The following is a 15929-nucleotide window of genomic DNA, read 5'->3' as shown; positions in this document are numbered from 1 at the left end:
TTTTGGACAGCGTACAACCCTACTCTCCCAAGGCAAATCAATAAAAAAAGAGCCACTACCCATATTCTAGTATTTTCATGAAATTGAGAGTGGATGTTCAACTTCCCCTTCCCCTAAAGGCCTCTAGGCGCGTAGCCGCTGGCATATTATTATTAAGAAGCATATTATTATTTTGTAAAATTAAAAACACAAACATGAAAAGAATTTTAAAGAATTTTCAAAATACTATTTAACATCAATTTGAAACTCTAATTTCTAAAGCTAAGTGTTAATTTCCTTTATAGAAGAAACTTTGTGGCTTACCTTGAACTTGAGCTAGGTTTATCATTGATGTATATATAAAGGAAACAAAATATAGAATTCAAATTTATAAAAATGAATTTTTAAATTGATTTATTCATGGTCTGTAATCAAAATTTGTAATTAATGTGAAAAGGAAAAACTTTAATACCTTTTTTTTTTTTTTTTTTTTCCTGCAACTTGTTAAGGTTAGAAAAAATTAACAATGACAACAATCAATTCTACTTTGATTCAATATTAATGTAAAATAACATTTTTTATTTTCACATCTTTTAATCGCTCTTAGACATGGATTAAAATTTTATAATATTACTAAAAAATACTTGATAACTTTCTCTTTGAATGATTGATAGAACAGAAAGTCTAAAGATGATTTTCTGGGTTTTATATTAATGATACTTTAGTAAAAATAGATTTTCCAGATATTTTTCATAATTTCTTCCTTTCTAGACTACTAGACTTTTTATGAAAAATGTATGACTGTTTTTAGTAAAAACTGCTTAAAACAAAAATAGTGGTGCTTTACTTCATAGTGCCTAATGAAATAACCCAAATAAACCTGAATTAATGCGGAACACTAACACATAAAAAACGGTCTAAGGACAAACGCAGGAGTGGACTCTTAACCTAATTTAACCTATTTTAAACCATGTTTTAGTTTTTTTTAAATGCCTAACCCCTGCGGGGGCTTTTTTGTATATTCATATTATAACCTAACCTAACCTGTATAGAAATACTTACTTGAATTAATATTTTAACACTCCTGCGTTTGTCCACTCCGATGTTTGGGACTCCTGCGTTTGTCGTGGAACCTAAAAAACTACCCCCCGGCCCTCCCCGGCCCCCATCCCAATAAAGTTATTTATTAAACAAGGATGACAACATCCATAAGTAGCAAAGCACAAAAAATAAAATCATAGATGGTAATACATACAAGTAGATTTAAAATGTATTTATTAATTGATTTATTGGAGAAAATAAACACGAAACTCTGTTCTATTTTGTATAATGATGACAATCAAAGTAAATAACATAAAAGATGCTTATAACAATGGGAAAAATTATTTTGATACTGATATCCCAAAATAGTTTTAAGATTGGACCAATAACACCAAAGATATGAGAAAATATGTAAAACATATAAAAATAGCAAAAACCTGCTAAAAGGAAGTCTGACCGCCATGCTTGTTTTCTTAAAACGACAGGAAATTAAATTTTTAAATCCTTAACTTAAAAAAATTTGGAAAATTGGACTATATACATCAAAGATATGAAAAAATTTTAAAATAGCCAAAAACCTGCAAAAAGGAAGCCGGACCGTCATGGTTGTTTTCTTTAAACAACAGGAAATGTAATTTAGATATGTATAACTGAAAATTTTTTGGAAATCGTACCATAAACACCAAAAATATGGAGAAAAATGTGAAAAATAAAAAAAATAGCCTAAAACCTGCTGAAAGACAGTCTGACCATCATAGTTGTTTTCTTAAAAGGACAGGAAATTCAATTTTGATATCTATAACTAAAAAAATTTTGGAAATCGGGCCATAAACACCAAAGATACGGAGAAAAATGTGAAAAATACAAAAATAGCCTAAAACCTGCTTAAAGGCAGTCTGACCGTCATAGTTGGTTTCTTTAAAGGACTGAAAATTTAATTTAGATATCTATAACTGAAAAAATTTTGAAAATCGCACCATAAACACAGAAGATATTGAGAAAAATGTGAAAAATACAAAAATAGCCTAAAACCTGCTAAAGAGCGGTCCTATCGCCATCGATCTTTTATACTTAATTGTGCTCCTTGATAATGGGAATGTTGTCAAAAAATTTCAGCATTCTATCTTTTATAGGAGCTGAGTAAATCCCATTTCCCCCATAGCGTTACGGACTGACGGACTGACGGACGGACGGACGGACAAAGTGAATTATAGAGTAGCTTCGCTACTAAAAATGGGGAAGTTAGTTTTCCTGTGAGTAAAAACAGTTTTAACTAACGAACCATGTTTTCTTGAATCTTGATAGGGGTAGTCCTGGGAGGAAATCAAATCCAACTAAAAAGCCAAAACAAATTTTATTATTTCTATATTTTTTAGGTGTAATAAAAAAAAATCACGAAAACTAAATAGTTCAAATTCATATTATGCATGCACAAGTATACAATTTTTATAGAATAAAAATCCAATTTTGAAATGGCACAATTTACTAACCGCTTAGCGCACATCCATACATATAAATATAAATGTTTATAAATTATTTTACATCGCAAAACACAACCTTAGCATAAATTATTCAACGACCTTGGACATTTGCAAACATTTCAAATAAAAACCCATCAACTCATCAGGCCCGTGATAAAATATTAAAACTTAATGATCAATTTTAGTGAAATGCTTCAATAGTTGCCAGGTTTGCAATATTTTTAGACTCGAAACAAAACTTTTATAAAACTCTATGAATAAATTTATTTAAACCAGAGATTAAGGGAGGGGACAATGAGCAATTAATTCAATTTAAGAGTTTTCGCTGAAAGGCCATGAAATCCAGATTTATCCAGAAAATTTGAAGAAAATTGTATAGGGTATGTTGATCAAATTTAGAAAACTATAAAATAAGAAAATAGTTCTAAGAAAAAGCATTCATTAAAAAAATTAGATTATCAGAATATCGGACTGACCATTAACGTTAATTAATTAAAATTGCCCTTGGAACTAAATTAAAGAATAAAATTTAATAAATTAAGAATTAAATCTAAGGATTCTTAGATTGCTGATTACACAAATATCACAAATAAAGGTTTTATCTATAAAATTATATTTTCTGGAGAAAAATTAAATTGTTAAAACCAGCCATCTCATAAAAATTTTTTCTGTCTGCTAGAAATTAAGTTTATTTTTAAATTAAGTCAATGATGCGCTAGTACCCAAAGTCAGTGAGAACCCGCTAAATTCTTGCACATTCCCTTTAAGCCAGAACCCAAAGTCTGAGACTCCTAAAAATTGAATATTCGATCCATTGTCCTCTCCCTTACTCCCTGATTTAAAGCCATTGTTTCACAGACAGAATAAATATGAAATTATTTATGTCGCACATTATTTTATTCAAAACTTTGTTTTACTTAACTTTGTTATGAATAAACTAGCGGCTGCGCCCTAAGAATCTAGAAGGAAGAGGAAGGGGCCAGAAAAATAGCCTAAAGCAATCTGAGACTGAAATTTTACAATAAAATAGCTTAAAGCCATTCTTAAAAGTAGAACTTGATCAGTTCAGTAGTTATTAAAAAATCTTAGTCTTTAGATAAAAAAATACTACTTTATATAATAGGATAAGAACAACAATCTTCGGCGTTATCCTCTTAGAAAATTTTTAAAATTTTTTTTTCAATTTTGTACCCCCTTTTGGGTACTTTTATAATGAATTATATTGATTGGTTGGTTCACAAGGTTGAGTCCCCAAACGTTTTAACCATTAATTATAGTAATTTACAGAAAGGGTAATTTTGTGTAGCATCATTCAAGGTATTGGCTATGGCAGCAAAACAAATATAAAATTAAAATAATTTTGTTTTGCAAAGAACTCAAAAATCTCCTTTAGGTTAAATAACAGTTTTCCATTGTGATGAAATATAAAAACAGAACAATTAAGGCCCATTATCCATTTATTTATCAAACATTAAGGCTTGATTCTATATAATTATTTATATTTTTTGCTTAGATAATCAAACGATGTTAATCCGAAACCCATGTCAATTATTTTAAAATATTTATAGTATGCCAAAGTTGTTCTTTTTTTGTTGGGGGGGGGGGGGCATTTTTTTCCAATGATGATTTCTCCTTGGAGCTTGGAGGTACCCTTCCCCTAAATAGTTATAAACCTTACCAGCAAAGGAGAACTATATCGGTTCAGTGGATAGCAAGATTTGAAAGTGCAAGAGAATCTAAAACAGCCGGCATTACCTATCAGTTACCTCATACAGGCGAGGTTGCTGTCAGTGACACCTTAACGCCAGGTCCAATTAAGGGGAGCCAAATCTTTCTTTCCGTCCAATCACCCGGGTTATTATTAGGTTAAGTAATACCCATCAGCCAACCATCTCTGTGATTGCGCTACCTTTGGCTTGAAGTCCTAACTGGAGGTACTAAGTGAATATATTTAATATTATTCAATATTCATGCCCTATATATCGATTATTTTGAAAGACGCATAAAGTCCTAAAGTATTATATATTATCCCTATCAAGAATATTAGGTCATTGGACATATTACACATACACGCACACACACATACTCACATACACACACACACACATAACCAAACACACATACACTAACACTAAACTTTCTTGGTGCATTTATTTAAATTTCTGCTCCAGAGTGTACAGAAATGCACTATAGTGATGTATTAATTTAGACATTGATTTTCCAGTCTGGCTTCGAAAGCGATTAATATCCGCCGGATTGAGACAGGTTTTCAGCCATGTTGAAAAAACATAGACAATTTTCCTTCGGCCTCTTGAAGCTAACGAAACTAGTGTAACCTTATAATCGTTCAGTTAAAAATATCCGCGGAAAACTGTCCATGATACGATGCGATAAATAACTATTTTGCCCCAACAATTGGTGACACATACTCGGTGCTCCGAGTATAAACACATAATTTTAAAAGCAAGGGAAATAACCACAAAATGGTAAATTGACAATTGGTTTTTAGAAATCTTTTTAAAAGCAAAGCTTTTCTATAATTAGGGTCGGTCCGTACGTCCGTCCGTCCGTCCGAGATAGATAGCTTTTATTCGTTAATTTAGGCATGTTAGAAATGTCCTATCGATTTCAAACTTTGCATGATGATTCCTGTAGTAGTTGGGTACGATTTAGAAAGCGTAGCAACTATATAATCATTACCAGAATGTCCGTACGTCCATTTTAAACATGTTGATTTTTCTACTTTTTTAACAACAAATTTTCAAGTGTTTTAATTATCCGTTTGATCTGATTTTTGGTATATTGATTCCTGGGACAACAAAGAACAATATTATAAGCGAAGCAACTCTATAATCAAGTCCAAAAATGTAAGTATGTCCATAAACATTATCCTGTTTTTAAGCAGTTTTTCAACAAATTTACCTACAATTTTGATTCGACATTTATACATTTATGTTCCGATTTTTCAGTTCAGATACTATACAAGTGTTAATGTCCGTTTGTCCTACCGTTTCAGTGCTTCGCTTTTATGGATGTTGTCATCCTTGTTTCCTTACATTTTGTATTTATCAAACCTTATGATAAATATTTGTAAAATCCATGAATATTAATTACTGTAAAAAAGAACCATGATTTACCCCCCAAAAAATTGGTGGGGGGTGGTTCTTTTCTTGGGGGTGGGGTTGCACCAACACCCAAGAAAAAACCTAAAACCACCACAGGACCAGTAGGTATATTATCCGCTGAAGAGTAGAACCCAATAGGTTCAGTGGTTACTGAGATCTTAAGCTTCAGACAGACAGACTTACAGACAGACAGACAGACATCGTTCTACTTTGTGCCTATTCTTCTTAGATGTTTTATCCGCGCTAACACAGTAAACCAAGATTGTACGCAAGTTTAATAAGGACACGGGCAAATAACCATCAAATTACTGCTTCTAAAAATTTAATTAATATTTAGTCTTAAAGTTTTGTTTTGTACATTTAAACCTTCAAATAATTGTAAAACTCGAGAAAAATCCTCATATACAGTGTACAAAATCATACCATTAATTAACCCTCCATAAATAACATTATAAAGACAATAAAAATTTATTATTTTATAATTTAAAATTTTCTACAATATACAAACAATATAATGAATAAAATACAATCACACTTAATAGCAGGGCTTGGCAGCCGCTCGTCAGTCGCGTGTAAGCCTCGCCTGAGTGAAATTTTCTTTTTATGACTTTAAAATTCAGCTGGATGTAAAAATCTTTTCGAAATATTTTTTTGCCACAAGCGGGTTTAAATTTGAACCTTATTTGTGGCTGAGGCGCGGCTGCCAAGCCCTGCTTAATAGTTCCTTCTAAATAGAGAGATAAAGTTAGACGACCAAGTGCCGCGCGTTTTTGGATCCTTAAAAAAGTATTTCTATAAATCTCTTAGATGAACAAATATAAAAATCACATTTATAAATTTTGACTTATAATATCGATTTTGATAACAAAAATTGTTTTTGTTTGAATTGGAATTGGAATTTAATAGACATAAATATTATTAAACAAATAAAATCTTCTTGAAAATATAATAATTTTTATAAATCATAAAACCAGTAACCTGTATAGAAAGGTGTGAAGGGGGGGTGTTGAATACCTTCTACACTCCCCTACCGCACGCCACTGCATGAAACAATGTACCTATTTTCTAACTAGTGCATCAATTTATTGAAAGTTAAATAATATTGCTAATAAATTTTCTGTATAAAATAAACAGAACTATTATGTGCAGTAGTAAGTAGCGGTGTAATTTTTATGCAATAGAGAGGTAGCTTTTTATATTTCCTGTAAAAAATTACGTCATGCAATAAAAATTTCAAATAATACACAGACTAACTTACTAATGGCAGGCCAGTATACATTTTAATTGACCAATGGTAGGCCAGTATGACGTCATGTTTTATAGGCATTATAAACAGCTTCAAAAACCTAATACATTTCCAAAAATATCTAAAGTTCTTCATGAATAGGCAATTAATCCACAAATCCCCTCTTGAATGTTTTTGCCGGGCATCCTAACTAAATAGTAGCTGCTGCTCTAAAAGCATAACATAATCAGAGTGAACCTTAAGGCACAAAATTGGCACATTAGCTTTGGTGCAAAAAGATTAAATATACCTTCTTACAGGACGTAAATTTTTACCCAAATAATTTGCTTTAGCTTCCAAAATTTATTTGCAACATTTGTACAACATCAAAGTTTGTACCATGAATAACTAAAATTGTAAAAGTATAATGATTGATATAAAACAGCTGCACATTTAAATTGCTGTACAAAAAATGGAAATACATTTTACTTGCTGCATAATTAATTGAAAGAAACGGGTGTAGTTGTACTTTTAACTAGCTGTACAAATAATATAACTAACACTGGTGCACATTTGCTGCTGTAATGAAAACGGCCATAAATTGTGGATTATGTTCTCAATACCCACTGCACCAAATATTTTATGTACATATTGTACACCTTTTTATAAATCAACTAAGGATTAGTTGGTACTATAAAATTACACATATTTAGTAAGTTTTTTTTATTCAGGGCATTGTTGTTTATGTAAAATTATATTTTTTTTTTACATTAGTAAATGATATTAACTTAATGATTCTGAGATAAGACATTTGATTATGGATTATTCTGGTATCCAAATAAGTTCTTTTAATCATTGGCTTCTGGTACTTTTATTCAGTTTAGATTAATAAGACTCTAGGGGGCTAGGTGTCGCTTCGGGTACTAGACTTTCCTCCACGCACCTTGAAATACACAAACAATACTTATGATTGCGTTGTAAAGCGTTCATTCACCCATCAGACAACCAACTCTCTGAGATGCACGACCTTTGTCTGAGAAGTCCCAACTGTGCATGGTAGCGAGTTGCGCCTGTTTTGGGCCAAGGCATTCCCCCCACTCTAACTATTTACGTAGCGCATCTGACATAGTAGCAGCGGGAACCATTTTTAACGTTTTAGTTATGACGCGGTGTCGGACCGAGATTCGAACCTATCACCTTCCCGACGACGAGCGGATGCGCTACGTGTTGAGCCACGGTCGTGGGTTTACTTTTATTCAATTAGAAATTTTTCTCGACCCAATTTGAAAAGAAAAAGTTTTCTCTGTCATTCCTGAATATATTTTAAGTAAAAAATAATCATTATCAATCGCATCACTTGTAGAAGCGAATTTAGCAATATTAGCTTGGTCGTTAAAAACTTATTGAATCTTAATTGGTTGGTTAAAACTGGAAATGTAATAACTTTTAACAGAAAGAATAATTTTGTTAGATTGGTCATAAGATCTATGAAGTTTAATGTATATAATTCTTAATTTTAATGTAAGTTTGACTTCAGAATAGCGTTTAATGTTTAAAGTAATGTAGGGAGGGAGGGAGTTATTATTGGACTGAACAACTTTCGGGACTTACATTGAATTTTGATTGGTTTGTTTATTAAGTTGTGTGTACAAACGTTTCAAACACTAATTGTAGTCTACAGAAGGGGTAATTTTTTTACCATTATATGTATTATACATAAATTTATCAGCCATTGATCTATCCCTTTAGATCCATGAATTGGAACTGAAGTTTTCTTAAATTAGATATAAAATTAATTACTATATTAGTTAGAAGGCCTAATAAATAAAATTGCAACTAATTGCATTTCTTTTTACTATTTAAAGATAATAAATGATTCTAGCTTCTGAGTTTATTATATCTGTATCTGTAGACTATACTATACACTAAACAATTCATGAATATAGGGATAGGATAATTGATAATAAATTAGTAAAAAGTTTAATAATAGATCATATGTTTATATAACACGAGGAAATTTGACTTTAACAAAGAATCTTATAAAAAAATTACTTCTGTCTTGAAAATATTAATGTTTCTTTTACAATATTTTTAAATGACAATTTTAAATAGCCCTAAAAAGCATCTTAGAAAGAAGACCCCTATGGTGCACATATTAATACAAATTTTAAATCCAGTCCTCTATCCCTACATTCAAGCAAAAGTGTTGTATACTCCAGGAATCTAAAGGGATAAGACAATTGCCGATAAATTGATACATATCCCCCATGATGATACATAAAATTACCCCTACTGTAGATTACAATTAGTGGTTGGAACGGTTGGGACTTCAACTTAATGGACCAACCAATCAAAATTCAATAAAAGTCCCCAAAGCTGTTAAGCAAACTAATAAGAAAATGTTATTATGAAACTTTGGGGACTGGTATGATAAACAGCCCAATGTCCTCTCCGTTCCTGGTTGTATACTAAGTCAACATAAAGTTTCTTTACAACATTGAAACTTGTATTTTCATTGGTTTACAGCCCTGTGTACACTGCAATTAATGGGAAACATGACGGGCATAAAAACAGATAGTTACAAAACTGATTTATATCTAAATACAACATATTTAATATGTATGTTTCATCCTCAATAATACAAAGTAGTACGATGTCTGTCTGTCTGTCCGTCCGTCCGTCCGTCTGAAGCTTAAGATCTCGGTAACCACTGAACTGATCGGATTCTACTCTTGAGGGTATATACCTATTGGTCCTGTGGTGGTTTTAAGCTATTTTCTTGGGGGGGTGGGACACCCCTACCCCCCAAAAAAACAAATAAATCCCCCCCTTATTTTTTTATTTTGGTACAGGCTGCCGCAGGCTGCCCTTTTTATTATTTTTTATTCCAGCATTTATTTTGAATGAAAGAATAGCAATATTCTCTCACTAAAAACAATCAACATTAATTTTTTGATCACCTCTTGGGGCAAAGCCCCTAGAGGCTAGGGGCGAAGCCGCTAGTTTTTATATAAAGTAGTAAGGTTTTTTTTGTCTATAGCTTAAGATCTCAATAACTACTGAACCGATTGAATTCTCTTACTCAGGTAAACTTTAAATAGGTCCTGTGATGGCTTTAGGCTATTTTATTTTCAGATTGAAGTCTTGGAATGGTTTAAAGCTATTTTTCTATCCTTCTCTGTCCCTTAGAATGCAGAGCGCCTAGATGCTAGGGGCAAAGTCCCTATTTTCTTAATAAAGTATTCAAATTTGCTTATATTATGTTAAAGATGTAATTAATTAAAGGATATCCTCGAGGTTAAATTATTTCGACTAAATGGTCTTGGCTGACATATCTTTATATATCATTAATGTCGACTCAAATAAAAGTGGTCATGATTGACTTTTTTTCGGTTTTAATCGTGTCAGGAGGGGGTAGGGGCTATCAACGGCACCCATTAACTTTCGAGGGTTAAAACTAAATAGTAATACTTTAAAATTTAGATTTCAATGCCAACAACTAAAATTAAAAACTAGAGCTAAGACTTTTCAAAGAAAAGAATTAGTTTCTAAGAAATCTTTCTCACTTTTATTAATTTCCAATAATTTGCATTTCTGGTGCACTAGGCAACCAAACTGCTTTGGTTTAAATCTAATTAATGAGATTTTTGATTATTAACTTTGAAATATTTTAATTTCAATATAAAATATCATTAAGGCAAATTAAAATTATACTTTGCTTTTTATTACTAAATAAAAAAAAAAAGATAGAAAACATCAGGAAAAAAGAGAGAGAAAGGGTGAGAAAGAGAGAGAGATAGATAGATAGATAGAGAGAGAGAGAGAGAGAGAGAGAGAGAGAGAGAGAGAGAGAGAGAGAGAGAGAGAGAGAGAGAGAGAGAGAGAGAGAGAGAGAGAGAGAGAGAGAGAGAGAGCGAGAGGGAGAGAGAGAGAGAGGGTGAGAAAAAGATAGAGAGTTCCAAAGTAAAGCTTCCCTAAAAACGTAAAAAATAAAATAGTACTGTTTTCATTGAAATTTTAAGCTCCAGACAAAAAACATTACTACTTTATAGATTAGAATTAAATGGTTGTGATACGTTGATATGATATATTATTAATGTGTGAGTGTGGATTTTTCCAGGGAGGGAGGGGACATTAGGATGTATAGTACTAGTCACCAAAGTTTCTTTTTCGTTGGCTTAACAACTTTGAAGACTATTAGTGAATTTTGATTAGGTGCTTCATTATGTTGAGTGTTCAAACGTTTAAACCACTAATTGTAATCTACAGAAAAGGAAATTTTGCGAAACATTATTTGGGAAGTACATAATTTTATCTGCCATTGTCTTATCCCTTTATATCCCTGTTGGATATTACTGTTGACAAGTACACAGGATCATCTATCAATATATAGACAACAACATTGATAGGTGGGGGGGGGGGGGGAGGTTGTGGTGGTCTTGATTAAATCAGGGTCAGGGTAAGGGTTACCCCACAGAGTCCAATACTTAAAATATATAAACAATAACATTGAGAAGTTGGGGGGGGGGGGGGGGAGGTTGTGGTGGTATTGATTAAATCAGGGTCAGGGTAAGGGTTACCCCACAGAGTCCAATACTTAAAATATATAAACAATAACATTGGGAAGTTGGGGGGGGGGGGGGGTTGTAGTCTTGATTAAATCAGGGTCAGGGTAAGGGTTATCCCACAGAGTCCAATACTTAAAATATATAAACAATAACATTTGGAAGTTAGGGGGGGGGGGATGAGGTTGTGGTCTTGATTAAATCAGGGTCAGGGTTACCCCACAGAATCTAATACTTAAAAAATAGTATGTGTTAACAGCTGTACTCATAATTGTTAGGGAGTTTAATTAAAAGAAAATTTAAATACTTAGATTTGATGAAACAAATATATGTCAAACTCGTGTACTCATTTAAATAATAATATTTTAGGCAGTTTTTTAAGTATTAAACTTTGTGTAACATTATTACATAAATAATGTATAGATATGTAGAAGAGAAATAAATCATTATACATTTATCTTGCGTTCTGTCATATTTTTCTTTCTTTTTTTCTCTCTCTTTCTTTATATGTGTTTTTTAATCTAGAGAAATCAAATATTTTAAAATTTTAGATAAATTTCTAAAATTAAAAAAATTTATAGTATTTTTTTCTTCTAATTTCTTTTTTTTGTCTCTTTCTTTTCTCGCTCTCTTTCTCTCTCTTTCCATCCTCTCTGTCTATCTGTCTCTCATTTTACTTTTTTAAATAGAGCCTGGGAATGAAAATAGCTTTTACAGTGCCAAATTAACCAAATAATACAATCTATAATATCTATAATACAAAGTAGAATGATGTCTGTCCGTCCGTCCATTAAGATCTCGGTAACCACTGAACCGATCGAATTCTACTTTTCTTGGGGGGTGGGACACCCCCAACCCCCCCCAAAAATGAAAATCCCCCCCCCACACAAAAAAATTGTTTTTAGTTAGTTACTTCACAATAAATGGCAGCACCAGAAATACTTTTTAAATCACCTCTTGTGGCAAAGCCCCTAAAGGCTAGGGGCGAAGCCGCTAGTTAATATAAAAGTCACTACCAATTAGAAAATAGGTACATTTTGTTTCATTATTCCAAAAATTCAACAATTTAAAAAAATACTTTTTATGACAATAATAATATCAAACATTTAGTTCATTTAAGAAGATGAATATAAAAATTAAATTTTTTTACCGGTTTCGTTTTGAAAATTTGCATTTTTAACATTATGAAAAGTAAAAAAAAACTAGTATATGTTTACAAAAATGAAACATGATTATTTAGAAGCTTTTTATGTTGCCTACAATACAAATGACCGATGATAGGCCAATACACAGACTAAATTACCAATGCAGATTGGCTCATATACATTTTAATTGACCCAAGGTAGGCCAGCATAACTTATTTTTCTATAGGCACCATAAAAAGCTTCTGTAAAAAGTCTAAAAATATGATAATTATCTCCATAGTAAATAAATGAAAGATGTTATAGTTACTACTGGTAAAGAATTGAAAGTGTTAGCGCCTGAAATACCTCCACGCTGCATCTGGGGGTTCTCACCTGAAATATAAAAAAAATATGTTAATTACAGGGAGGGAGGGAACATTGGGCTGTTTTTTACACTAGTTCCCAAAGTTTTATAATAACATTTTCACATTCGTTGGCTTAACAACCTTTTAAAGTTAATTGGTTGGTTTAAGTTGAGTGTCAAAATGTTTTAACCCTTAATTGTTTTCTACAGAATGGCTAATTCCGCGAACTCCACTGGGAAGGTATATTAATCTATAGGCCACTGCCTTATCCCTTTAGATCTCTGCGTTAAATAACATAAATGCCGATTAAAGATTTTATAAATCTAGCAAAAAAGTATCAAAAGAGTTAATATCGTTAGTGTACAAGGATGACAACACCCTTAAACGCTTACACCATTATACCAAATGATTCTTTAAAAAATCAATTAAATAAATAGGACGATTACATGATATGAACTATTGTTTCTAAAATATTTTAAAATCATCATACTTTAAAATTATATAGGACTTTCTAGTATTGTTTATAGAGTTGCCACGCTTTCTAAAATGTTGCTAACTGTTACATTAATCATCAACTTGCTATGTTTCTATTCGACGAGGCCTACGGACGGACAAACCCAGAATGTAAAAAAACTTTGGGTATAGTCCCTTTCCTGACAACTCCTCTTAAGGGGCGTTTCTTCGTATTTGCACAGAAGCTTTTATCCAAATTCTAGCCCCTGCGAGGCGCTCTAACCCTTCGAAGCTAATTGCCTAACCCTGCGGGGTAATCATCTAACCTAAAATAACCTATCAAAAGCTACTGTGAAAAAACGGCGTTGTCCCAAAAGGAATTATACCCAAAACTTTTTTAACAAAAATAACATCATTTTCTACTACATAAAATTGTAACTATGTATATTTTAAGTTGTAAATGAATATGAAATTTACTTGGGGATAAAGACATTATACAGAGTAATTAGGGAAGATTATATTGCTTTATCTCTTTGCATACATAAACAAGAATGAAAACATCCATAAGCTCTATTATCATACAATATCACAATTCTTACAGCATTAACAATTGTAGAGTGTCAGAATTTAAGATTATTGCGTTATCTCTGTCACTCTGTGCATACATAAACAAGAATGAAAGTATTCATAAAAGTAAAGCTCTAAAATCAGATGGTAGCAAAAACAACTAACATTAACACTTGTAGAGTATCAGAACGTAAACAGAACATAGATTGAATAGTTCTAATTTTTCTAAATTGTGTATGTACATAATTCTGTTTAAAGTTTTACTAACATTTTTAGTACTTGATTATAGGGATGCTTCGTCCAAAAATTTAATTATATTATTAAAAATTGAAGTAAAAAAGTAAAAAAATATGTATTTTTTTAAAAAAAAGTCGACCAGACTTCCTGGTAACGATTTGAAGTTGATACGCTTTCTAAATCGTAACAAACTTTTACAGAAATCACCATACAAATCGATAGGACAATGTTGTCATGCCTTAGTTAACAATTAGAGTTCTCCGTTACATACAGACGTACGTACGGAACCTAATTATAGAAAAGCTTCACTTAAAAGCTTAAGGGCAACACAGACACATAAATTAGAAATAGGAAAGACTCATTTTTGAAAGCTAAGCTTTTCTATAATTAGGTTCGGTCCGTCCGTACGTCCGTCCTTTCGTTGAATGATGCTAATGACGGATAAGGTTACTAACCATCAAGTACATGAACAGTGACAGATGCTTGATGTCCACTGGTGGGAGTACAGGTGTACTCTCCGCTGTCCTCCGGCACAGCTCTGGTCACCAGCAGTGTACTCTGTGTGTACTGCGGGGTCTTCTCATTCTCTAGGCTGACTCCCCCACGCGGGGACCCAAGGTTTAGCAGTCTTCCATCCCTAAAATGATAAAACTATAAATAAAGATATATAGCCGAGACAACTACCGGGATTCAGTGTTAGGGACCTTTTTTGTCTGCTAGCAAATTGCTTTCTGCACTTTTGTAACGAATTGGCTGTAATAATATTCCCGACGCTATTGGCTTATATTCAAAGACTAATTTGAAAGTCAGCACAGAGTCATAGGGTGGGGACATACAGTTAGTTAACCCCTTTCCCCCTCTATTGGTTTACTCTTATCCTAATAATTTACCTTTATTTGTCGGAAATCTATAATCTTAAAGGAGGGAGGGGACATTAAAATTGGTAGCAAAAAGTTTAATAAACTTGTTCTCTCATTCGTTTACTCAAACAATTCTGGTATGGTTGGTACAAACTCTTTCCACCAATATATTCAATATATAAAACAGTTACTGACGGGGTAATATTGTTGATAATAATCTGGGGTAGATATAAATTTAGCTTCCATTGATTTAAGATACATAGCATTCTTAAATTAGATATTTTTTTCTTATCTTTTTACTTACATACATTAAAAACAGTTCTTTGACTGCATGAATTTTGTCAGAAGGCCTAACTGTGTATGGCAATGAGTTGCACGTGCTTAATGACATTCAATTATTTAATGCCAGGAGCCTGAAAAAGCAAGAGTAGAATCTAATTAAGTGTTCAGTTTTTCTATACAGTTTTGAAACATTTAGAATAATTAAAGGCTTTGTTGTATTCAAACAGTCATTAATTAGAATAGTATAATTAAACAAAAGTAATATTTTAAAGAGCGAAGCTTTTCATAATTAGGTTGGTCAGTCCGTCCGTGACAGCTCTTTTCGTTAATTTAAACAGGTTAGAATTGTCCTATCGATTCCAAACTTTCGATAATGATTTCAATAACAATTCCTGGAACAATATAGTATAATGTTATCTATGTTATCATGTTCAAAAAATGTAAGTTTGTCCTTAAACAGTATCCTGTGTGTAAGCAGTTTTGCAACAAATTTAGTTCAAACTTATATATAGATTTATATTAATCTTATTCAGGAATCAGTTTTCACACTATACAAGTATTAATATTCATTTGTCAAACAATTTGAGTTCTCCGCTTTAAGGATGTTGTCATCCTTGTTACACGT

General features: G+C 32.1%; 1 protein-coding gene across 1 annotated transcript in view; it reads right to left on the bottom strand.

Moving 5' to 3' along the window:
* Positions 1-12392: 12392 nt before the first annotated feature.
* LOC145312877 (igLON family member 5-like) overlaps positions 12393-15929 on the bottom strand; it is a 30266-nt gene continuing 26729 nt past the window's right edge. The window contains exons 5-6 of the mRNA XM_080152101.1: positions 14618-14799; positions 12393-12933 (exon numbers count right to left, since the gene is read on the bottom strand). Coding sequence (XP_080008227.1) covers positions 12830-12933; positions 14618-14799 — 286 coding nt within the window. The 3' untranslated portion in view covers positions 12393-12829. The remainder of the gene's footprint in view (positions 12934-14617; positions 14800-15929) is intronic.

Source organism: Acartia tonsa, chromosome 2, assembly GCF_053477335.1.
Source record: "Acartia tonsa isolate MP-2025a chromosome 2, ASM5347733v1, whole genome shotgun sequence".
NCBI classification, from domain to species: Eukaryota; Metazoa; Arthropoda; class Copepoda; order Calanoida; family Acartiidae; genus Acartia; species Acartia tonsa.
This window is presented reverse-complemented; position numbering and strand designations above follow the sequence as displayed.